The sequence below is a fragment of the Mytilus edulis genome, chromosome 8 (genome assembly GCF_963676685.1).
Source record: "Mytilus edulis chromosome 8, xbMytEdul2.2, whole genome shotgun sequence".
Classification (NCBI taxonomy): Eukaryota; Metazoa; Mollusca; class Bivalvia; order Mytilida; family Mytilidae; genus Mytilus; species Mytilus edulis.
The window spans coordinates 34,220,794-34,247,893 of record NC_092351.1 but is presented as its reverse complement, the minus strand read 5'-3'; the positions used below and the strand labels follow the sequence as shown (position 1 = coordinate 34,247,893).

General features: G+C 31.8%; 1 protein-coding gene across 2 annotated transcripts; it reads left to right on the top strand.

Moving 5' to 3' along the window:
* Nucleotides 1–1,424: 1,424 nt before the first annotated feature.
* On the top strand, nucleotides 1,425–25,285 carry LOC139485431 (calpain-15-like). 2 transcript variants are annotated; one of them, XM_071269909.1, is made up of 13 exons: nucleotides 1,425–1,506; nucleotides 4,372–5,239; nucleotides 6,670–6,869; nucleotides 7,147–7,330; nucleotides 10,271–10,415; nucleotides 12,435–12,507; nucleotides 15,439–15,564; nucleotides 16,228–16,389; nucleotides 19,263–19,421; nucleotides 19,980–20,167; nucleotides 20,988–21,142; nucleotides 24,209–24,387; nucleotides 24,976–25,285. In XM_071269909.1, exons 2-13 carry the CDS (start codon nucleotides 4,394–4,396, stop codon nucleotides 25,157–25,159), a joined length of 2,601 nt encoding a protein of 866 aa, XP_071126010.1. In that variant the 5' UTR covers nucleotides 1,425–1,506; nucleotides 4,372–4,393; the 3' UTR covers nucleotides 25,160–25,285. The 2 variants fall into 2 exon arrangements, with proteins under 2 accessions (XP_071126010.1, XP_071126008.1); XM_071269907.1 differs by lacking the exon at nucleotides 1,425–1,506 and adding an exon at nucleotides 2,389–2,431.
* The last annotated feature ends 1,815 nt before the right edge of the window (nucleotides 25,286–27,100 follow it).

The following is a 27,100-nucleotide window of genomic DNA, read 5'->3' as shown; positions in this document are numbered from 1 at the left end:
TTTACTTTTTATTTCTATTATACGATCTTAATTTTTAAATGTTTCTCTTATCATGTCCATAAAACGCATCGAGCTCAAAATGGTATATCTCCCATATATATGTCTCTTTAATTTCTAGTTCTGTGGGATATGTTAATTGTATATTTCGATATTGTTGAATATTTGTCGTTAACCCAAAAAATGTAAAAACAGAACTTGGATAAACAAATCTATTTATTTCAAATCAATTTTGAAGTTTTCATTGAGAGCCCATAAATCACAAATTCAACAACAAAAATATAGCATACAACTAAAAATGTTCACACATCATAAAGCTTTAACAAAACGATACAATACAAAGTACAACACAATATCTTTAATAGTACTTGAGTCAGCCTCTGTGTTTTAATGGGTTTGTGTTGCTCAATTTATTGTTTTTTTTTTGCAGTATGTCGCTATTGTCATTTGTTTTAATCGTGTTTTTTTTTATACTTATGTAATCGTCGCATTACGGTAAAACTTTTTTTTGTCCATCCAACCATACGCATTTCAAAACTTCATAGAATAACTCATGTTTGCTTGAAACAATTTCAAAACAACATAAGAATATGAAGACGAAATCTGCAATTATATTTAAAAAAATGTTAAGGTATGTCGTTCAAAAGAAAAATAAACATCATTGACTATCAGGTTTTGTGTAAATTTACACATCAACTCGAGATTGCATAATTCAAATTTACTAAAACACTGTTAAATCTGTAAACTGTTGTTTGAACTGTCAAGAAAAAGATCCTTTTCGATTTTATTTTTTTACTTATAGGACTTTTTAAAGTTATGGTACCTTAGCTGTAAGATTTAATTAATGTTTTGCATATTGCGCACTCACTGCCAGTTTGATTCTGAATTTGTTTTGTTTTGTCATTCCAGAGTTAAAAGTCTTCAATACATATCAACTGTTGATCACAAAATTTCTTTAACTGAAATAGACCAAAAACTAAAAACAATTGTTAACTAAGGTTACATTTGATTCCAGAAAAATCTTTCAGCATTATGAGCATTTCACCGTAAGATTTAAGGGGATTGTTTACTTGTCATGTACAAGTGAAGACTTGATATAGTTCTTCATTCTTTATGCCATTGAGTTGTCTATTTGACTGCTGAATCTAGAATGCCCTTTGGCATGTTCTCTCAATTTTCTTTATCCAATCAATGCAAACTACGTATGAGGTGAGCAGGGTAAAACAAAAGTTATCAAAGATTAAATATTTTACTTTAACACGTGTATGTCAATTAAAGTTTACTCATATATATATAGATTTATTTAACAGGTAAAGATTTAATGTTTTTCAAAAACCTAAATTTACTTAGAAACATGAGATAAATCTATAATATATCTTACCTTTTTATACTTTTCGTATCGAGTTCTTAAAAAGCAAATAAAGGTAAATTAAACAAAATCATTACATAGCTTGAAAGGTGAAATATTAGTTTACTTCACAGAAGTTTGAAGCTGTGGATCAAATATTGGTATGTTAACTTATATAACAATTTGTTTTGTTTTGGAATTGTATAAGAGTAAATGTAAAAAAAAAATCAGACCTTTGATGATCTAGCAATTAGCGAGTCATAACTGAAGACATGTAAACAATTTAAGATTTTTTTTATTGAAAATTAAGATAACAATATTGATATAAAATGCTAATTAGGAAATTCAGCAATGCGCCGATTAGATTAGATTTAAATTGGTCTTATAAGCTTTTATTGTGATATATTTTTTCATGGAGGAAATACATTTATTCAAACATGTTTTAACTCTTTATCGAATCTGTCGATAGAACAATAGGAAGACTTTTGAAGAGATGTTTTTAAACAGCGTGTCATATTCTATCCTCCATTGATTTCTATGGGATTAATGAATTTATCTATGCTTTAATTTCTACCATTTGAGCTGTTTTTCCTTTATTTTCACTTCTTCTCACTTTCGCACTGTTACTGTCAGCGTGGTACTGCCAGGTTGTTTTTGTACACTTGTTTGTGTATTTAAATGATATTGAAGTGTATCTAAAATACATACGAAGATATTTATAAAAAAAAATACATACGGATCATTTTCCCATTATCCCTTGATTTATAAATTTTTAAGGGAGTTGGTGTTCATCATTATGCGATACCAATGTTTTTGTTATGTGAAAGTCATTCAAAGAAAACAGGTGATATATTAATATTAAACACAATTAGGTGAATTTGGCCATAAGCATATATATATATATATATATATATATATATATATATATATATATATATATATATATATATATATATATATCTGTCATAGTTTTGTTAACTACCACATTTTAACGTGTGAGCAGGTTAAAACATAGATATACATACCATTTAAAGATTTGTTACACGTATATTTTACACACAAGAAATTTTTATAGATAATTAACAGGTAAGAATTTAACACCAGTATTTTACCTTTAGACCCTGTCGTGTAGAAATATTTCATAAATCTCTTATATATTCTACCTATATATACCTTCAAATAATGGATTTTTAGAAGTGAAACATATGAAAGGAAGATCATTTTCGTTATCATGAAAGGAGGTTCAACGAAGTTTGATCCACAGAAATATGTATAGCATTGATTTAAATTGGTATGTTTACATATCTATTTTTAATATCAACCCTCAAAATGAATACAACCCAAATATTTGAACTTCTTTTATTTAACGATTTAAATGTTGATTTGAAACTGTCACCATAGTTAAAGGTAAATCTTTTTTACTTTATTATATTATTTATCAATGAATGTATGAACAGTATACATATTTACGTATCACATTGTTTCATGGAATACAATCAAAACGAAATTCTTAATTTTTCGACTAAGGTATAGTTGTGAATGTAAATATAACAGCTTATACAGATATATGTTATCTATGTTGAATTAAAAAGGAAATAGTTTGAATAATCGATGAAGAGATTAATTCTTTTATAGTGTACATAATCTTACAGTATTTTAAATCAATCAAGGATGCATCACTTATAATTGGTTAAGAAAATTTCGCTACGGTCGTTTAGATGTGTTCAAACCCAGTAAATATGTGAGGTAGATATATATATATATATATATCATAGGACAAAAATAATCTGTTTGAATTAAAAAGAAAAGCTAGATAGAATGAATCGACTGGTTAAGTTTCTCAAGCAATTTATGCATCCCGCCAATTAAATTACACTCAGTAATAATGCCATAATCAGTCTTGAGGAAACGATGATAGTCCGTCAGAAGGGGACGATAAATGGCTGACCCGTGTTAAGAGAGAACCATATCTCTTGCATGCAAAATACATCCTTGTAAATTTCGAAAAAGAGCAGGTTAATGCCGCTACAAGGCAGCACTCGTACCCTCAAAGTGGAAAGGGATTGATATCAGTTGCAATAACTTGTTTCCCAATCCAGTATAAATAAATATGTTTAAACTCCAGATCAGACGACTATACTGGTCGATGAAATGTCAAATAATTATAAGTGATGCTAAGTAAACCTTTTGCACTGGATATTTTTGCGTGCGGAGCTCGACCATGTGAATGAGGTCGGTATTTTGTAAACATGCACTTGTCTTAAGTATATTAAACTAAGATATGTAAACACCATACGATGGAGCAGTGGGTATGTTGCTGATCAGAAATGGGAAGTTGACAATTGGAAAATGAATATCAAAATAAAACTCCTTATCGAATGGATTTTTAAATTCTTGGTCAGCAGGCAATATATTTCTCTTGTCATATTAATATAGAGAGATAGGAAGATTTCACGTTCTAACGTAACCCTTTAGTTATGTATAATCCTGACTGTTGGTGTTACTAATATGTTGTTCATATTTTGACTAAATATAGAGTAAATATTTATATTCAAAAACCTTCGTTTCTTTTATGAAATTGATACGCACTTTATAAAATTTCTTTTTATACTATAATACACATGTACAAACATGCTTTAAATTTGGGAAACTTTGACGAGCTATCTATTATAAGATTAACGTCTTAATTTACGCTAACCTCTCGAGGTATTATAATTGATGTCACGTGGAACGTTCTATTGCGTTTTTCTCATTTTATAAATTATCCAAAAGTTTTGTATTTAAAATTTCCTTTTCAAATTCAAATTATTATTCAGAAAATATATACCGAAAAGAGAGAAAGTTAAAAACAATCGTATTTTATCATTTTTAAATGTGACATAACATCAACGAAAAAACAATAAATTATTTCAAAATAGTTACAAAAATGATCAGCCGTGAAGTGTATTAAATTTCTAAACAATGGCTGAAATTACTTATATACAGTACTGATTATAGGGTTTTATATATTCATATACATTTTACAGAATAGTCTAGCAAACGTTCAGAATGTCAACAATAGTATGTCCAGAGTGTACAGTAGAAAATCCTTCCTACAAACAGCGATGCGAGGTTTGTTACAAACATTTACATAATCCTGAATGGAGATGCCAAAGCAATGCCTGCCTATATTCGAATCCTGTTTCTGAATCAAAATGCTCAAGGTGTAAAAAGTCTCGGAATGAAAGTACCGGGAAAGGGAAACGTTCACAATCTGCTGATCGCCTGGCTAGGGATAAAGGTAAAAAAGAACCCATGAAGAATAACCTTTTAGGTGTTACGCCAGTTGATGATAAACATAGAAGACCACGTTCAGCCGATAACCGTTTAGCATCAGGATGGAAATGTTGCCAATGCAATCATTCTAATGGTGTAGATGAAGGTGTTTGTGGAAAATGCCACCATGTGAAAGATCGATGTTGTAATGCTGTAAAAGGAAAACAGTGGAAATGTCACGTATGTGACAATCTTACTTCTGAAGATTTAACAACGTGTAGCACTTGTTCAAAGAAAAGAAAGGATAGAGCTCTAACAAAACCTGCAAAAGACTTAGATAAAGGGAAAATAGAACCAGTTGACAAACACTCAAATGATCATGAAATGAAGAGTCCATCGCCTGTTCGGGATAGATGGACTTGTGAAAAGTGTTCTTCTCAAAGCAACATTTCAAGCAAACTGTGTGAAAAATGTGGAGTTGGTAAACCGAGAGTTACTGGAATAAACTTTGTTGACAGACCCCAAACAAAGCCTTTAAGACATGATCGTAGGCAGTCCGTCCGAGCTAAGAATTTGAGAACAATTAAAACAAGACTTGTAGAGGCAGAATGGGCAAACATTGTCTCAAACTGCCGACAGGTTTGTGTTTTATTATACACTAGATACGTAATTTTGGTCTTTTTTATACATTAAAATAAATGGAGAAGTAATACATAGTAACAACAAGTCATAAAAGGAAACCTCACCTGACTATCTGTTGGATACCAAAAGGTCACAGAAATCAAAGTATATTAGATTCGGGGTCATATAGCTTTTCATATTGTATTGAAAAATGTCTACTATCTAATACCATAAATTGATCCCTAGTTGTCATTTGCCTTTTTTTTTAATTTGGTTCTCCTAACCTCGAGAAAAATTCAAACAGGAAAGTCCGTTATCAAATGGCAAAATAAAAAGCTCAACATACATCAAATGACTGTAAATCAATTGTCCTACTTGTAGAGGCATTTCCCTCTGTAGAAAATATAGGATTAAACCTGAGTTATATGTAGCTAAACGTATCACTTTTATGACAGTCACATAACATTCAATGAACGAAAGGAGATTATAAAAAGTAAAAACACAAAAATACTGAACTCCGAGAAAAATTCAAAAAGGAAAGTCCCAAATCAAATGGCAAAATCAAAAGTTCAAACACATCAAACGAATTGATAACAACTGTCATATTCCTGACTTGGTACAGGCATTTTCTTATGTAGAAAATGGTGAATTGAACCTGGTTTTATAGCTAGCTAAACCTCTCACTTGTATGACAGTCGCATCAAATTCCATTATATTGTCAACGATGCGTGAACAAAACAAACAGACACAATAGGTAAAAATGTCAAAAATAGGGGAACAAATTGAGAATGGAAATGGGGAATGTGTCAAAGAGACAACAACCGAACCATAGGGCGGACAACAGCTTTAGGCCACCAATGGGTCTTCAATGCAGCAAGAAACACACGCACCCGGAGGCGTACTTCAGCTGGCCCCTTAACAAATATACATAATAGTTCAGTGATAATGAACGTCATACTAAACTCCGAATTATACACAAGAAACTAAAATTAAACATCAAACAAGACTAAGGAAGGCTAGAGGCTCATTACTTGGGAAAGGCGCAAAAGTGCGATGACGGCCAACAGACCTCGACAACATAAATATACAAAAATGAAAACTGACAGCTGTACTTTAATTTGTAGTAGTTTTAAATGAAAATAAGTTAACAACGAGGGTAAGTAGGAAATAAAAAACTTTTCCATATTGCATTTGCATGTAAAGAGAAAATAGTTTAGACATCACCTAAAAACAAAATTTTATATGACCAAATATTTAACATTTCAGTAAAAATGGGTAATAATGAACTTTAAGAACGCATGTTCAATGACTTCATTTAAAGCTGTTAAATGAATAGGTAAAAATGATTTCCTAATTTTGTCATTGATATCTTTATTATTCAGAATCTGTTTAAAATGACACTTTTGCATAACACTATGTACAACACTAACACATGTTCGCTGTTACAGAATAAGGTAAACTTCACAGATAAGGAATTTCCACCAAATGACCAATCCCTTTTCGCAAACCGAAGAACTGTTGGCAGCAAAATAAACTGGTTGAGGTTAAAAGATGTCAAAGATAATGATGGGAAAGATGCTAAACATTGGAAAGTCTATGACAAACCCACAGCAAATGATATTGTTCAGGGAGAAATTGGAAATTGCTGGTTAGAAAATTAAATTACAAAACAATGCTTTTATTTGCCCCATTGTATTTCTATCGAACAATATTCTGAGAAGCATTCAATGAATAATGAATCAAAATGTCTTATCATTTACAACAGATCAATATTAAAACTCCCCCCAAAAAGTAACATTATATATCTCTCCCCTAAGCTCTTATAATTGTTGTAAATATGTGATTAGTTCTAGTTTATTGGTATTAAAGTGATATATTTTCTTGTGAAAATAGCTCATATAGGAATGTGTCAAATTTATTCATAGGTTCATATGTGCACTGGCTGTTGTTGCTGAGAGACAGAAGCTGGTTGAGAGAATTGTTGTTACCAAAGATTATTGTCCTGAAGGAGCATATGTTGTAAGACTCTGTAAAGATGGCATCTGGAAAACTGTTGTCCTAGATGACCATTTCCCAGTAAATCAGCACGAAAGACTTAAATATTCTAAGGTTTGAATTGTCAAATAATAAAATGAACGAGTTTACTGATTAGTCTGATAAAAATTAACATACACAATATTTCATCATGTTGAAACTTTGAAAGTTTCAAAGATTTGAAAAACGAAAGATTCATTATTATTTGTGGATAATCAATATCACTGAGTATAATTACCACCTGAAATAGATATCCCCGACGAAAGGAAACAATTATATATAGTTTCTATTCTTTTCATTGTACAGTACAACCATACGCCGTACAATTTAAATGTATTTAGTTTTGAAAACAATCATTCATTTCGAAAATCAAGCTTACATTTGATTCTACTTTGTTTTACGGAAAAGTCAAATGAAATGTTTGATTTTACAAGATTGAACTCATCACATGCTTCTTTGCACATGAACACTCGGTCTGATTTTGAAGACACAAACAGGCAGTTAAGAATCGCATTCAGTCCTTAATAGAAGCTACTTTATCTAGAATCAGTTCCATATAACCATACTAGTCAGCGGAGTGTAAAGTATAATGAATTTAAACTTTTATGACTTCACATTTGTCGCGATATATTGCAAAAACCATTACCATATCAAACATAACCATTTCACTCTTCAGAAACATAATATTTCGGAAACACTCAATAGAACTATCATCTACTCCAATAAGTTCATTTCTTCATCTGTTAAATTGAAGAATAAATACCAAGAACAGAAAAGTAATACTACATCTTTAAGCATTTTAAAGGTCGTATAAAAAACTGAATAATAGAATTCAAGATTGTTCTGAAATGTACAAGAATGGTCCAATTTATACATGCTGTGTTCAGGATGAAGAGTATTTCTTTTAATGTCCACTAGTACTTTATCTAATAACTCACATGGTATATTGGAGCTCGAGTCTACAGCTCATTTTCTATTATTTTCGACTGAGCTACATTTATAATGATTGCAAATAAATATGTTTGAAATAAACTGAAACTCTATCGTTTGAATAATCAAATTCAATCAAAACCATTGGTCATATCAATGATATATTTGACTCTTCTACACATTGATGTCATTCGTTAATTGACATTTTTTCTGTTTTTTTTTAATGTGAGTCTTTTATTGAATCTAGCCAGGTTTAAGTTCCAAAAATTATATCTGACTTTGTGCTTTCAATAAGATTTATTAGTTAGCCTTGTTTGTTTCTTATCGATTGAAAGTTGACATTAAATACTAGAAATGAATTAGGATTTGAATCGTCTTGCTCTTTTTCCTTTTGTGATTTCCGTTCTAAGTTTATAAAAGTTAACTTTTGCTGATCTTTTCATTCAATTTTCTTGTTGCTTTCTTGTTAGTTGTTACTTTGATCTAAACTATTGATTCCAACCAAAAAAAGAGTTGTCGTATAATGCCAAAAGATGCAAATGGAATATTGCCTTTAAATATATCTAGTTTATTACCTGAAAATTGTATGACACGAGAGGTTTACGACAAAAGAGATGATTTCAGCTTCCTAATTGTTGACTTTCCGTATCTATGAAGGAAAAGTCCAGCAGTGCCTGCTCAAGGAGTATATATCTTCCAATGTATACGATATTCCCGAGATTGTATTTCCTATCATGATTTCATTGATAGAGGGTTGCTGCTCACAAAGAAGCTATTAAACCAAGAGTTCTTAATGATGAAGTTGAAATCATCCCTTCGTTCATTTCACTTACGCCATCACGAGTTTGTTGACCATTATGGAATATCCTTTTCATATATGGTATCGGCTAATTTCCTTATGTCGTAACTACAATCCCGTTCCCTTTTCACGAATGCGACCTACAGAATTAGACTATATACTGGGTTTGCAATAACATGATTAACACGACGGGTACCACAAGTGGAGCCAGATCTGCTAACCCTTCCGGGAAAAAACTGATACTCCCTAAATTTTGGTGGGTTCGTGTTGCTAAGTCTTTAGTTTTTAATGTTCTGTCTTGTGTACTATTTTTGTTCTGTTTCTCTATCTTTTTAAGTCATGACGTTGTCATTATGTTTTCGATCTATGTCCCTCTGATATCATCTTTTATTTTAATTCTTATGTTCAGGAAATTAAAAAAATTCACGTTTCTTACATTTATTACGATGCTATAGAATATCACCGACAAATTATATTTCATTTAATAATTGTTGATCGCAAGATTATTAACTTCGTATCTGTTGCCTTTGTTAACCGGAAGTTGACATTCCTACACATTTAACACGGGATCATTAGTGACTTGATGGTGCAATATAAATGTTAGTGACTTGATAGAGAAATGTGAATCGTTTTTTTATGTTTCGAATGCATCCTTATTTGATAATCAAACTTTTCAATAATGATTTGGTGTATAACTATTTGTTCTCTAAGAATGGATTATTTCTGTTTACCTTTAAGTGTACGTTTGTTGACATTATCATTCTCATTACGTTTTATTTTCGTACGGGTTGTGCGGTGGCCGATGTTTTAACGAGAGGTCTCGTAGTTAAGGTCATTGCATACGGAAATTTGACGAATCAGAGTATGGGAAAACGATCATTTATAGCAGTATATTCCTGGAGATTTTGATAAAATATGAAAAGGTTCTTTCACAAGAACGCCCACGTATACTTGTTTTATAGTAAAACATAAAAAGAAAATATATAATATTTAAGTATCACATCACTTTATCAATATGAATTAATATATACATTTAAGATTTATGAAAATCATTTTCAAGAAGGGAAATAATAAAAATCAATGATATTTATTTACCATGCACTTTTCTGTCCATTTGTTTAAATCTAAAAGCAGCTATATTTGAGAAGAGAGCTAGATAAATCATTTAGGTTTAGGATTTCAGGTTGTTGCAGTACAGGAAAGAATTAAAATCCGACTTACCAAGGAGAATTGAGATGACATTTTTCTTTTGAAATGCTTATTATACCCTTTGATATGAATTATAGGCAAGAAGAGGTCAATTATGGGTTCCGTTGATCGAGAAAGCCGCAGCAAAAATACATGGGTGTTATCAAGCACTAGGATCTGGAAAGACGGTCGAGTCCTTGGCATTACTTACTGGTGAACCATGTGAACATCTGTCTTTGAATGGTAAAAAAACATAAAGTTCGGATACTTATAATTTATTCTACTTTGTTATATTTCGATATACTAGTATTCGAAACGTTTTCAAGAGAAAAAAAACCAATATTTATATCATTAAGGATGTTCTCTACTCTTGTTCTTGAATTTAAGTCAAATATTCGGAATCCTCTGTCTTGTCCATCTTGTGCTTTTAGAAAAATGTCCCTGCTAACCCCTGTTTTTCTTTTCATAACTATTTTAAAAATAGTTCATAAAGTCATATTTAAATATGCTATAAAATCCTTGTTATTTTTTCATAATTTGTAAATGAAAACAGGTGCCAGTGTTAAATGATGAAAAGTCTAGAGAGAATGCTTTCCGTCAATTTTTAATCGCTCATATCTCGAAAACAAGCACACGGACCCTTCATTTTTTCTGAGTTTTTTTTTTCAATTCTTTTATTTATATACGATTAGTTTATAACAGTCTTTAAAAAACATTGTTATTTTGAAATAGAGTAGCGAAAAGTTTAGGCAACAATAATCTACCAATGTTCAAATCTTGTAAATCAGTAAAAAAACATACCAAGGTAACAAAGATATCCGATTAAATAATAGGAACGACCATGAGGAGCAGAAAGTTGATAAACCATGGGTATATTATAGAACGTCTCTTCCTTTTTCTAAAAAAATCATTGAAAGGTACCAAGACCTTGTTGATAAATATTCCGTATCAACTTTACAAGTAATACACGATGGTCTTGAAGTATAGTTTCTGTGTACTGACGTTGTTTATCATCTTAATATCGTGTTATAACATTCTTTAATTTGTCTTTATTTATATACTTTTACTGTTAAGTCTGTTTTTTGTGATATCCATTTGACGTGACGCTGTACTTATGCATCCCATCATACTTTGAACGACACAAATACTCTATATATACCTGTGCCACGTCAAACGTGAGATTCTACGTCAGAGTTAATGTTAATCTAACCATGCGTCTGTCAGGGTGATGATTTGGTCCCAATACTTAAAATCTTTCAATCCTTTAAGGATGGATTTTACATAGATGAATAAAATCGTATAATAAAAAAGCAAAATGAGGTTGTTAAATTTGATGTATGCATGTGTGTGCTTCTTTGTTACATTTGTTTGTTGTTATAGTGATTAAGAGGATAAAACAATGTTGACTACTAGACCCCTATTGTTCATGCATCGTTGGCAATATTATGGAATTTGATGCGACTGTCTTACAAGTGAGAGGATTAGCTATCTATAAAACCAGGTTCAATCCACCATTGTCGACATAAGAAAATGTCTGTACCACGTCAGGAATATGACAATTCTTATCCATTCGTTTGATTTTGCCATTTGATTAGGTACTTTCCTTTTAGAATTTTCCCCGATGTTCAGTATTTTTGTGATTTTACTTTTTACTGGGTGGGAATCCTTTGCAATGGATTTATCACCCGTCACGCGGGTCAAACTCAGTAAAAATGTCCGAATCGTTTAAATAAAAGATAAAACTACTATTATGATGATAAAAGATCCGAGACCGAGATCAATTGTTAGTTGAGACACTGACACTTTTGTTTTTAATTAACCTATTCGTGATGTCAACCATAAACCTAAGGTTATTTCAATTTCAGTCGTTCTGTTTTGTTTGTTTTTACTTTGTTTCGCATAGTTGCTGTTTAAGGATTACACTCCCGTTGTTGTAGTCCATCCATATGTCTGTAAATATAAACGACAAGAAGAACTGATTTGTGATTTTTATAAATCTCAATTTTATTCACTTATGTATTTAAAATGTATCTAAAACCTTTCTAACCGTTGAACAAGATGACGAATTGAACGAGTAGTTCTTTGTAAACGAAAAAAAAAAACCCGAAGTAAAGACGGTGAAGCTGTATTTTTCTGTAATGTATTGTTGAAATATATTTTCACATTCAATGGCGAAGAACAAGAATAATTCTAAAAATGCATTTCACGATTTCTTTGCTTTTATCAAATACTATAGTTAGCATGCATTTATTGTTTATTTAGACAATAAAGAGCTATCAAAGACCATTGATAACATTTTGATCTGGTCAAAGTTGACACATGCAAGAGATTGTAGGTAAGAAAATAAAAAATGGTCATTACAAAATATAAAAAGATGTACATGTATACAAAAAGTCATGCTTATTAGACGAACATAAAACAGAAAAAAAGGACATGGATATAAACCAATAGGGGTCACTATAACAAGTAGAAAAACTCAATCTGCAGGCCTGATTTTCAAATTGACCTTATTTCATATCATGAATATGTACATTTACCTTATGTCATTAGATAAAAAGACAAAACGACAGCTTAATAATAGTACCCTAACAACTTCTTCATATCTGAGTAAATTATGAAGAATTGCAGCACCAAATAAAAGGATAGTAACCTTTTTTACTATTAGATATAGCTCACTTATAGCTGTAACCAATACTTTTGCTTAGATCAATACATGTACTCACATTTTGATACTGGTTTTTACGATGAGTTTACTGTCTATGTTCAATAACAAATTTGTTTAAAAAACGTTGTAGGCCAACTGACTCGATCCGAAATTTACAAAATCATATATCTTACATCTTCGTTATTAAATATATCTGTGAATATCTGATAAAACCATTAAAATATTCTGATCCAATGTTTCCATAAACACAAGGCAATATACTGTGTGTATATTATGACAAAAGTTTTTTTTTCCATCTTCGGTTTTTATTTTACGAATAACCTCTCTTTTGAATCAATTGATGGTTAATAGAGAGGCGACAGATAGCAAAGAGATATACAAACTTATGAGTCAAAATTTACTGACATCGCCTTGGCTGAAAAAAAAAACAAAAAATCAGTTAATCAACAGAACACACAATACAGCATAAAAAACTTAAAATTTAGCAACCCCAATCACACAATACTGAGTAATCTCAGATGCCCGGGAAAGACTTGCAGATCCGACTCCACATGAGCAACCCGTCGTGTTGCTAATGTTAGTACAAACCCGGTAAGTCTAATTCTGTAGGTCATAATCGGGAAATGATTCTGGATGTTGTAACGACAATCGGAACATCATATGTTAAACGTGTATTCTTTGACGATTAACCTACTCGAGATAGCGTTCGTAACATTTACGAATGATTGATTTCAACTTCACCACTTGGAACTCTTGGATACATAGATTTATTGCGAGCAGCAACTACAATGTATCTTCCAAGGAAATGATCTACTGATATCATCTCGGTTATGACTGGGGTTCCTGTTTTTCGATGGTCTTCAGATTTCTTTGTTGTGATTTGTGTACTGTTGTTTATCTTTTCGTCGATCTTTGTTTTTGCCATGTTATGATTTTGACTTATCAGTTTGAATACCCCATTGGTATAACTACCCCTTTTTTAAATTTTGAGGGTTGTAAAAACATGAACTAATAGACATTTCTCAATACTTCATAGCATCTAGAATGACAAGTGGTAGTATTTAAAGATGCAGTATGTGATTGAATATTTCTAAACATAAATAATGTTAACAGAATTTCATGGAATTGTACAATACTTCCACATTACACTTTCACACTGATAGCAGTAATTGCTTGCAAGACGCATAGTTCGCCAAAACAGTTTATTGTTTTGTATTTATTAGTTAAACATAATTTCAGCAGTTGATTTTTCTCGTGTTACCCTGCTGTATAAACTTCGAAATGAAGGCAAATGTACAACATTTTCTACTTCACAATGAGTAATAGCCGTATTTTATCCAGTTGAAGAAAGGGATATAATTATAGCATGTGAACTGTAAGTTTCTTTCGAAAACTAACTAGTAATTGCCATGAATGAAACTGTCGTTTCATTTTCTTTATAACGAACTTCCTGTAAAAATTTTCAGGCTGCATGTAAACATACTCTAATGTGCAAAGTGTTTTCATATTCCTGGCTCATCAACTAAATTTCACTGTGTCTAAGAAATAAACACATCAAAGGTACCAGGATTAAATTTTGTATTTACGCCAGACGCGCTTTTCTTCTACCAAAGACTCACCAGTGACGCTCGCATTCAAAATACCCCGGGAAAAATGTTTGGACTCAATAGTAGCTAACATCCGGTACGGTGACGGACGATCATCAGACATGGAAAAAGTAGAAAACAAATTCGAGGCCAGGTTCACCAAATTCACAATTTTGATGTGCTTTCTTATTTATTTCTCATTAAGAAGGCCCGAGGGTACAATTTTTGTGATTACAAATTTCATTTATTACAGTATTAGTTGTTACTGTATGATATGGTACAAAAAAAACAACAAAACAAATCTATTCGTTTTGTTCCCAGAAGACTTTGAAAATGTTTATATCAATGAAAAAGCTCGAAATTATCTCACTTTGGTGCTAAAATGCCATTTTTTAAATTAAAATTTCTTTTTTAACTCATCAGTGACATATACTTTTTTTTAAATAAGCTATACTTGAAATAAACAATTGTAAAATTTTAGCGATTTCTGTAATTTAGTTTTTGTTTTATTTTGATATACTCCTTTTAGCTCAACAGGAAAAAAAGTACCATAACAAAAATGCATGCTTCTTTCGAGGCAGATTGTGAGCTTCAATGAACGGTGACCCAATTTTCTTATTTTATTTTTCTATTAAGTATATGATAAAGTTAAATTATAAAAAAATACCGTAATTCTATATTTAACAAAAAAATGAATTCTACCCCCGAGCCCCCTTAAATCTTGAACGGTTGTAGAAAATATTACATCTTGTAATATGTATGTTTATTCTTCAATATCATAAAAATAACTCATAAATAAACAGAAATCCTTTCTCTGTCTGTCTGCAACCGTACCGGATATTAGAAACTATTGAGTCTAATATGTTTGCCTGTTTGTTTGATATAGTGAGTTACCGATTTCTTAAAGAGGGAATATCATAAGTGAGCAGTAGCTCAAGGTTTTGACTGTAACACCGTGGATGTAATGCATTTCTGTCAAATAAACACCAACATTAATTTTCGATATTCTTTTTAGGTATTTGATGTGCACATCATGTGAAGCTAAAGACGGCCTTACTCCGGAATATTGTAAATCCCTAGGACTCATAACTGGACATGCCTACTCTCTTCTAGATGTTTTTGATATGGACACGGGCGAAAAGTAAGTATTCATTGAGGCTTGAGTCGGGGACGAATATTTTGTGGTAAGAAATATCATATTAGTCACCATTTGAGCGTGCAAGTTCAGAACGGAGGTTGCGATAATTCCTTTAGCTGGTATGGAACTTAAAATCACAACGAAATGTCCCTAATAACATGGCAAAATCAAATGCTCAAATATATTAAACGAATGGATAACAACTGTCATATTCCTGACCTTGCACAGTTTTGGTATGAATTTACAGAACAGTAGCATAATGAAACCTCATAAACCTATGTCGAAAAGACACGAATTGAGTGTAATTTCTTGAAAATAAATGATTAAAGACCCTCCTCCCCGAAATAAACTCCCAAAGTGTAAAAATACGATAAATATGAGTTAGAATTATATTCAATAGGAACAACAATACTTAAAATTTATCATTCCAAGATGTTTTCCCTATTTTAGTACATTTTTGTAAAAGCGCATAATGTACATCATTTTCAAATTTGTTTTGGCTATACGTTGTATGTATTTAGCAAAAGAATACAAATAAAACTGCTAAAATCATCTTTCCTTTCTCTGCTAAATTGTTTGCACAACATAGCTTTTTTTGTGTTTTTATATTCACTATTTTTCATAGATATTATGATCAGTATGCAATTGAGGTGTGGCTTTTTTTAGATTGTTAAAAATTAGAAATCCCTGGGGCAGTGAATCCTGGAAAGGTGATTGGAGCGATAGCTCTTCTAAATGGAAAAAAATTAAACCAGAGGTAAAAAAGAAACTTGATCCTGATGGCAACAAACATGGAATATTCTGGATGGAGTTCAGAGATTTCAGAAAGTAAGCAAAGGTCTTTATCTTTATGACATACATATATATGCTAATTTATGGAATTCATTATCCTCTCACTAGTAAACAAAATGTGATCTTAAACTGTCACTTTGCTCTCAAACGCTCACAAAGGACTCAAATGTTATATGTTAAGTCATTGCTAGTCTCTCGGCCAATTTTAAGACTTATCCAATGTGGAAAATTTATAAAATGAACACCTTCAATTTATGTTAACAGCAACTTGCTTTTTAAAGGTTGCCATTTGTGTTTGTGAGCGACAAAATACACATGTTGAGATCTTAAATATGTTATTGTTATGAGGAGATATTTAGTTTACTTTATGTCAATGTGGCAACCTGTGACATAGCAACCAAATAAAAAAAGTGTGGGTATCATGCAATTATCATAAAAAGAGAGGCGAAATATACCAAATGGACATTCAAAGTCGAAAACAAACTCACATTGCCATAGCTAAAAAAGAAAAAGACAAACAGACAAACAACATAAAAAACTAAAGACTGAGCAACACGAACCACCAATGAAAACTAAAAGTGCCATATGAAACTGTTATCACAGATTCTGTTCATGTTTATTTAATTATTTTTGGAAATCTCAACTTCTCCCATTTTGCCGTTATTCCAAAATATTATAGAAAACATGCTACTTAAAGTAAAACATATTTCTGACTTGAAGAATGTTTATAGTACAGTACTGTAACTTCAGTTTGTTGTTAAGTAAATGAAAAAAATTAATGAATTTCTTGCGTCTGAAGCGCTATACATGATTTATTCCATCAGGAATGCTAAAATCTGAACACGAAATTCAGTGATATATAAAAAAAAACCTCTTAAATATTAATTAGATGCTATATTAACAAAAATTGACATAGACTGAGTAGCAAAAAGCATTGAAAGTGAACATTGTCTGATGGAGTTAGAACATTACTTTCATTTATAATTTGATAATTTGCTTAGTAAATAGAATATCGCATTTTAGAGAGTATATGATACCCAGTAGTACATTGATAAGTTTCCCTCCGCAAGATAACCTTTATATGCCACATTTAAATAAGCCGCTAGCAATATGTTCTATCAAACTCAAAAGTACCTTAGATGCTTAAATCTCAAACATTGCATATCCATTAAAAACAAAATCTGGGGATTCGCATGACCACTCTACGAACAAAGAGTGAGAACGAGATCGTTCACAGAGCTAGTGCCTATTGCTATGCATGCATAGCAAATCTACAATTAGTAAAAAAAATAATATCAGTGGGATTCACAGATTGCATACTCTCTGTTGCTTGTTTCGTCAGCATTCCATTTCAAATCAGGGCAATGCTATATAAATACAATTTCATATATGATAGACTTCGAAATTGAAATTTCAAAACAGTTGTTGTCAGATTATACAATATATTTTTATAATAATTTCCACACTCTTTAAAGAATTGCAACTAAGCAATTCGAAGAGTTCATAAAAAGCAATTCTTATGTTCCTTGTCTATATGCCTGTTGGTGTTACTTCGAACACTTGTTTATTGCTTGTCCTTCATTTTTGCTACATGTATGTGCTTTGTCTATATGCCTTTTTATGTTTTTTTGTTACATATATGACGTGGCTCTATACTTACACATCCTATCATTGTGGTATTGTACTATGGTGAATTTGTGTCTTCTTGTCTTTAATTCTATGCTAATGTGGTTGGTATATATATGCCAATTTGTGCTTCTTTGTTACATGTTTTATGTTTTCTGTGATTGGGATTATAGCAGTGTTGAGTGCTGTATTTTTGACATTTTTGCCTATTGTGCCTGTTTGTTTTTTTCACACATCGTTGTCATTATAATGAAATTTGATGCTACTGTCATACAAGTAAGAGGTTTAGCTAGCTATAAAACCAGGTTCAATCCACCATTTCTACATGGGAAAATGCCTGTACCAAGTCAGGAATATGACAGTTGTTATCCATTCGTTTGATGTGTTTGAGCTTTTGATTTTGCCATTTGATTAGGGACTTTTCGTTTTGAATATTCCTCCGAGTTCAGTATTGTCGTGATTTTTTTTTACCAGTACTCTTTGCTGTTTAGAATTTGGACACTGTCCTAGTTTCACTCATAAAATATAAAGGTTTAAGGGCAAAGATTGAAAAAGACTTTGACAATGAAATAAAACTTTTCTCTGTCAACTAGAGCAATTCCATGGATTTAAAAATACAAGTATTGGTTATTTGATCCAAATGATATAACCCAAATGTAATTTAAAACATGGCAGTTACGACTGAAGAGTAGTCGAGATATCCAATATGCTAAACTTAAAATTGTATTTACTTGAACATTTATTGCCTGAGAAATTAACTGGTTGATAATAAAAATAATGCCTTTCTTTAAAGATGTATGCCTCTATCATGGGAACCATTCAAATGTAACAGGAATATAGCTGATCTATCTGAAGCACCTGAATTCATGATGCTCAATCTTAAGTCTTTTTGTACAGTACGATTATGTTGTCGTTTGTCATTTTGTTATGTTTTTTTAAAAGTTTTATTTAGTATTGTATTTCTTTATTTGGTTGCCCCTCTCTGTATTTTTTTAGGTTGTTTATTTGAATAAACATCCTTGTGAATTAGTTTTTGCAGAGGTTTTCGTGGCTCAGTCTTAAATTACTATGGTGGGTTTTGTGTACTGTTGTTGAATATCTAGCTTTTCTTTTGCCAAAGATTTGTCAGTGTGTTTTCGGCTTATGAGTTTGAATGCACTTTTGGTATCTTTCTCCTCCTATACATTGAGATGTATAGGTTTATTCTTTTTTTTTCTCAGGAGAACAAAACCAATACCAATATCAGGTATTTAAATCAAATATTGTTTTTAATTATCAATCAGGCATTTTGATGATGTAGACATTTGCAAAACAAGAGACTGGCATGAAACAAGAATCAAAGGATCGTTTCCATCAACTGCTGATGGACCATGGAAGTTTGTGACGGTTTATGTACAGAAGAAAACCGATCTTTGTATAGGACTACATCAAAGGAATAAAAGGCAAGATTTGTACATACGTCGATTTTGATTTTAAATTAACCTATAATAACAAGCCATACTATTGTGATTAGATAATTATCACCTTTGGATAACTTTGTGGTGAGACTTGCAGCCGACAAAATTGGAAAATGACTCATTCTAGTGACAATAAACTGCCATTTAATGTATCCACCACTATACCTGTATATTCCAAACTCTTTATTATCTTTTTTTCTTTATTGACATTTAGAAATTAGACATTAGACATTTATTTTTCATAACTTTTAAGATAAAATCTGAATAGAATGCTGTATCACACCTTGACCAATATTAGCAATCAGGACCTTCGGCCCTCGGGACTGATATTAGTTTCTCGTGGTAATACAGCATGCGATACGGATTATGCCATGATTATTCTGTATATATTAAATGAAAACTTCAAATACGTATCATTTAACTTCTTAGATTCCTGAATAAAAAAACCCACAATTATTGTCCAAGATAAAACTTGTTTGCTTTGTTTTATAAGAAAGCAATTATTGGTTATTGTATCCTAATCTTTAGAAATGTATGTATTAGAGGTAATAGCAGCCACGAGGACTTAATTGACATGTTAATAGTGGTGATGGAAATATTGGACGGTAAAAAGCTGAGAACTGTTATGCATAGTAAGAGAGATATCGAAAGTTATGTCGGATGTGAAATTGAACATCTGGAGAGGGGAGAATACACTATTGGATGTCTAGCTTTTAAACATTTAGATGGAGGTATTATGCTGAATTAATATGTTTTGTTTTCTAGGGACGTAAAACTATTAAGGTGAAATTCATTCTGATACAACAAAAATATCAAAACGACCATAAATGTTTGAATTGCATCCTCTTTTTTTTTTATGTGGGCCAAGTGTTTTAATGTAATTCTATCAGTGTTACCAATTTTCATCAATCGTCTTTTATTACAGTTAGATATTATCACAAACATTATTCAAGAATAATATTAGGATTTGTTTGTTTGACCAGAAATCACTAATTATGTGAATATGGTGCCTTAGTAACTTTATGAAATGAATACCGGTTACCCGGTGCCAATGTGGCCAGTTGGCTTAGTAATTATTTTTTGGTCAGCATTTATGTGCCTGAACCGGGAAAATGTAATTTCGTATTTGTAACTGGGTTAATTTGGTAAATAAGAGATATATAAAAGCGAGAAAGAGTTTCAGAAAAGGAGAGAGATAATTTGCAGTGATGTGAGAGGCCAGTTAAGTTTATAGTTAAAGAGGAGAACCGGGTAGTGAGCTTGAAGATAGATGCTGTACAATTTTAAACTTGTTACTTTGTTATATAGTCATGATATTTTTATAATACAGCACTAAAATTTCAACCGATTTAGAGTTTATATTCAAAGATTGATTTACCCTACATCATGATTCAGTTGATACACCTGAAACTGAGATACACAACAACACAACAAAACACACACCAAAGTAGATGAATACCAACAAAAATTTCTAAAGTTATATTTATAAAAAAAATAATGATACAGAGGACCAACATAACTACACTCTTATAGTATGTTTGAATTTATTAGGGAAACATGGAAGTCATGTCCAGCGTGAATTTGTCCTTACAATACACAGTACACAGAATATTGTTATAGAGGAGAATGACTCTGTCAATGCTGGGTACACACATTATCTGGCAGATACCTTGATCCAGTTAGCAGTCGACGAAGGAAAGCAAAAGGTATGTATTAACTCAGTTTATTCAAGAAGAGAATTTTTAAAACAAATCCTTCTTTTTAAAGAAAGGTGAAATCTGTATGACAAATACATTATTTGTTCTGGTAAACTGATACAGATTAAAGGGGAGCAGGGGGCGGGCCAACTTTTGTGGAAAAAATAGTATGATTATTCAAGGAATCATTATAACATGACTGGAGTGGCCCCCTCTCAGGGAGTCAAGAGGCGAGCGTTTGAAAATTTGTGGATCCACCAATGATCGTTTAAGGAATTATATTATTGATATAATCATCTTTTGAGGAACGAATGATGACGATACGATACTATAATAATTTTCCAGCCTTTTTTAAGCACCTATAAAAAGAACCATGTTTAAAAAAAGATTGGCCTATGTTTTCTGCCCGAAAATTCAATAGAATCTGCATAGTTCGCCATAAAAGAAAAAAATCAAATAAAAGGGTAAATCACCGTGCTTGAATATGCGATATATTAAGATAGGCGTTAAATATTTACATTTTGGCAGCAGGAATATATTGCTCCAATTCTTCATATATATATATATATATATCCGTATCTGGTGTACTGAAAAAATATTGACACCGTATGTTTGTGGCATAACATCGTGGCCACAAGTTAAAAAAATATTCTGTTTAGTATTAAATTTATATTAAGATCCATTTTGTTACATCTTGTGATCAATTTTATTTGGCAATCGCCCTTGGCAGTCAGCAGGGTTAAAGAACATCAGTTGTTCAACCTGTTAGTCAAATGCGTTTTGTTTAAATATACTTTTTTAATCTTTTGGTCTTTTGGAAAATGTTGTTTGTGCTGTTTTTAGACCCTTCTACAACGAAATTTGTTTTATATGCACACGTATAAAAATTGCGGTTTTTATACAACGCAATCATAGGTTTGAACGTAGTTTTCAATTTAGACTCGTTTATATATATATATATATACAACTCGTCTAAACATCAACCCAAAAATGTTAGATCTGTAAATTTGCTTTCGCAAATTTTTGGTTCTTCCCTCGCCGGGATTCGAACCCATGCTACTGTGATATCGTGACACCAAATCGCCTGCACTGCAGCCGTCCCGCTAGACCACACGACCACCTGGGCTTCATAAAAATGAAGCTTTCGGTGGCCATGTGTTACCTTTCTACGTCAGTTTTAATCTAGCGTCGTACTACAGTACATGATATATAAGGCATGGAGGTGTTATTTTAACAGATCAGCTAAATTATCTATAGTAAAGGATCCTACAAATAAATGTAAAATATAGTCACAGAAAATAATTATATTTATAAGTACGTCTGAGTCAGTGACAACTCTACAACAGATTTATCCATCGGATCACCAGCAGTGATGGTGATACATGGCTGTGTACATTATGTATTTACAACTCGTCTAAACATCAACCCAACAATGTTAGATCTGTAAATTTGCTTCCGTAATTTTTTTGTTCTTCCCTCGCCGGGATTCGAACCCATGCTACTGAGATATCGTGACACCAAATCGCCTGCACTGTAGCCGTCCCGCTAGACCACACGACAACCTGGGCTATATATATATATCTACCTTCCGATAACTTCTGAACAAAGACACGTTTAGAGTTCACGAACAAAATTATTCACCCGGTATCTGGAAATGCCGGTTTGCCATTTCACGAGCATTAAAAACCACACAAAATGAATATATTAAACAAAGTTAAATACAACAACACACAGTGTTATAAGAATAAGACCACATGTCTTAAAAGATGTACTTATAACACGATTAAGAAGAGACAAATCATGACAGCAAACAAATACTGAGAGAATTCCATGAACTCAAAGAAGAATAGAGACCAGTAGCCCTTTTCACATGATAAGATTCTACTTCTTATGAAATACTATCATATAATCTTAAATCAATCCTAATTCTATAATACTTTTAATTAAAGTTTTTCATATGTGACGTCATACTGTTTCTAAATTTCATAAATTCAAATGTGACATAACGTTTGTGCCTTTTCGCCATCGTATGTGACGTCATTTTTTAATTATTTTTTTTAATTGCGTTGATGCCTGAACTGATTCGGGTGTGTCTATTCTGTGCTGGACTTAGCTTTATTTATTTGGGTTAAGTTTTCTGTAATTAGTTAACACTTCAGTTTCATTATGTATATCTGTTTCATATTCATTTGATAAAAATTTTCTGATCCCGGGCATAAAAACAATGCCGTATTTGGCACAACCTGTTCAACTTTTGATCTTCAGTGCTGTACAACTTTGTACTTTTTCACTTTCGATCTTTTATATCTGGGCGTCACTGGTGAGTCTTGTGTGGACGAGGCGCGTTTTTGGCGTATTGAATTTTAAACCTGATGCTTTTTGTTATCTATTAATCATGTTGTTCTTTGTCTAATATGTTCTCCTATTTATTTGTATTGTAGTCCTGTAATATTATGTTGTCATTTCAATGTTATATTTAACTTTGCCATTAAAGTGCGAGGTTTGGCATGCCACAAAACCAGGTTCAACCCACCATTTTTTTCCCCTTTAAAAATGTCCTGTACCAAGTCAGGAAGATGGCCATTGTTATATTATTGTTCATTTCTGTGTGTGTTGCATTTTAATGTTGTGTCGTTTGTTTTTTCTTATTTTTGAGATATTAAGATAAGACGTGGCACGGTACTTGTCTATCCCAAATTCATGTATTTGGTTTTGATGTTATATTTGTTATTCTCGTGGTATTTTGTCTGATGCTTGGTCCGTTTCTGTGTGTGTTGCGTTTCGGTGTTGTGTCGTTGTTCTCCTCTTATATTTAATGCGTTTCCCTCGGTTTTAGTTTGTTACCCCGATTTTGTTTTTTGTCCATGGATTTATGAGTTTTGAACAGCGGTATACTACTGTTGCCTTTATTTATATGTATAGATAAGATATTAAACTTTTACTCAAACTGAAAAGGTGGACAACTTTAAAAAAGAATAAGCATTATATCGTTCATTTAGAGATAAAAAGAAGGAATATACCTTTAATATGCGTCAGACTTAGATGATTAATATTAAATCGTCTGTTTTCTTTCAGAATTTGAAGCAGACTAATGCTAGCACATACTCCCTTTCACTGGACGGAAATATATTTATTGTTGAAAATAAAGACGAAAGGCAGTATACTTCAATACGGGAGGATTTTTCAAATTCAAGAAATCTGATGAGCACCAGGGGTTCTATGCTTACACACGATGTAATACCACCAGGACATAGGTATTAATCATGGAGAAATCACTAAACAGTTAAATGATGATTTGTTAAACAACATACAAGCAATGCATGAGAATAATACATCTATATGCAACATATACATTTATAATTTAATGAGTGCATGAAGTATTTGTTACGAAGGAACAGATTAAGGTCTTGCATAATGTTTTTCTGTTTGATTAGGTATCCCACTTTTTACGTGCAAAACATGCATTTCTTTACTGATCCTTAAATATTAATAAGCAGAAAGAAAGTAATAACGACGAATCTTAACATATGGTTGTAAATTCATGTTGAAGTTGGAATCGTTGCTTTTAAAATATTAAAATTAAAATAGGGGAGGTTAGAATTTGTAGGAGATATGGTACATAATGTGGGTGCTCAATTATATAGACATATAGTATATATTTGTTTAGGGGCCAGCTGAAGGACGCCTCCGGGTGCGGGAATTTCTCGCTACATTGAAGACCTGTTGGTGACCTTCTGCTGTTGTTTTTTTATTTGGTCGGGTTGTTGTCTCATTGACACATTCCCCATTTCCATTCTCAATTTTATATTATACACAATAATATATTCTTTGTTTTTTTCTAGACAGCTGGTATGTTTATTGACTAGAATAGACAACAGAACAGGATACAGTTACCATTCCTCTTCATCATACATAAATAATGATTCGTCAACATTGGAACACTATGGTGACAAGACGAAAAGTCACAAACCAGAGATTTCAAGGGAATTAGAGTGCCTACATATACCTAGACCAATTAGAAAATAGCATTAGTAGATTGCATGAATTGGATTGAAATGAAAGACATTTCCATCTGGTTTTTTCTCTTCCTCCCTATATTATGAAAAATTGTTTACAAAGTCTAGCTTCGAAGTTTTTTTCAAAAAAAGTCAACCCTGCTTCATTTTTTCGACTGTCCAAAAATCAGGAACCTGTAGCCTTTGTTAGTCTTGTGTTTTTTTTAAAAATTCTAGTTCATTTGTATGTTTTGAAGTTTAGTGTATCGTTCATTTGCGCTGAACAAGTACATATTTTTATCCAGGGGCCAGCCAAAGTCCGCCTACGATTTCGGACTTTTCTTGATTTGTTGAAGACAAATTGGTGGCCTTGTACTGTTTTCTGCTCGTCTGTCGGGTTGTTGTTTCTATTACACATTCCTCGTGTCTATTCTCAATTCTATTTATCTATAATAATTTTTCCTTACGTTTCCTTTGCATCAAAGGTGTGGTGGTCAGTTAGTTTTTATTGTTTCGAATAAAACTTTAAAAGAGAGATTCACCAAACAGATAAGACCAACCAATAAATCAACAAAGGTGACTCGTCATAATGACTATTTTTACCAATTTTTGGCTATTACTTTTAAGGTAGATATAAACCACAAACTTCAAGATATTACCCAACAATAAAGTCCACTTGGTTCAAAATCAAAAATCAATGTTCTATGCAGAAAGAAGTTATAATTTTTATACTTTTTGTCATCTTCTGCATGAAATCACAAAGCAAATATGCATTACCGAGGAAACATTAGTTATTTACCCAATTAAAGATGGCATGTCTATAGGGATTCTTGTTTCGTGTTATCAATTCAAGATTGTTTGGTACACGTTGCTTTATTCAAACTTAAGACAGTTTTAATATAATTTATTAACTATTGCATTTAATAGTTTTACAGTCATAAATATGCCTATATTTTGGGGAATTTGGAATTTTTTATGAATTTATATTACAGTTTTGTTGTTTGACACATTAATATAAAACGATTCAATTTCACCTTCAGTGTATTTAGTAAATGATGGTTTCTATTATTTATTCAAAGTGTTGTAGAAAATTTGACAAGTGTATATCTTGCATAAAAGAATAATAATGACTTATATTAATTTTGTATCACATGATAAGTTGAGAGTTAATGATTCTTTAAACGAAATCCTTAAGTCATTTACCTTATGATATTTGAGTTTTTATGGCCTACAAAACAGATTGTGATAGCCCAAATAAGTGTGACAGCTTGACTTTGAACTTGTCCCGAATTTCAAATGATTATTAATTGTGTTTGGTTATTCTGGGTGTGTTCCTTTCGTTCATTTGTTTAACGCTCAATACTTTTCAACTTATTCCTTGTGTGTTCCTTTTGTTCAAATGTTTAACGCTCAATACTTTCAACCTCGTACTTGTTTCTTTTTACATTTTTATTCGAGCGTCATTGGTGAGTCTTTTGAAGACAAAACTTATACAAAATTTCTTAACTATGAATGATGCACACATTCTACCCAAACATGTTTAAATGATGACATGAAAGGTTTGAATAGTTGTCCTATAATTATGCATTTACATCATAGTATCTTCTTAATTTCATATTGGTTGACATTTTCTGACGACTGTAAGTAAAATATTAAATGCATTTAATCGTTTACTCGAATTTCATCATCAATATCACAGAATCACACTTTCAACTCGCCATGCAATTTAAGAGGGTTTGTTTCCTGTTTCCTGTTAATACAAGATAGCAAAAGTCTTTTTGATCTTTAATTCCGTCTGCAACAGCATGGTTTTTTTTTCTTTAGAAAAAGATCGGAAGCTATGATATCTTATGGAAATATTTACAAAAAGGACAAAAAGCGGTAGTTTCTTCTCTGACAAACAATGACACACAATAAAAACAAAGGTATTTTCAATTGTGTTACAGTTTTTGGAATCATTTATAGCAAAAAT

Bases quoted from the DNA above. Each gene is read 5' to 3' on its own strand.
- LOC139485431 (XM_071269909.1), top strand. From the start codon at position 4,394: ATGTCAACAATAGTATGTCCAGAGTGTACAGTAGAAAATCCTTCCTAC. The intron at 21,143-24,208 runs GTATGTATTAAC...GTTTTCTTTCAG, and splicing joins TCGACGAAGGAAAGCAAAAG to AATTTGAAGCAGACTAATGC. The intron at 24,388-24,975 runs GTATTAATCATG...GTTTTTTTCTAG, and splicing joins GTAATACCACCAGGACATAG to ACAGCTGGTATGTTTATTGA.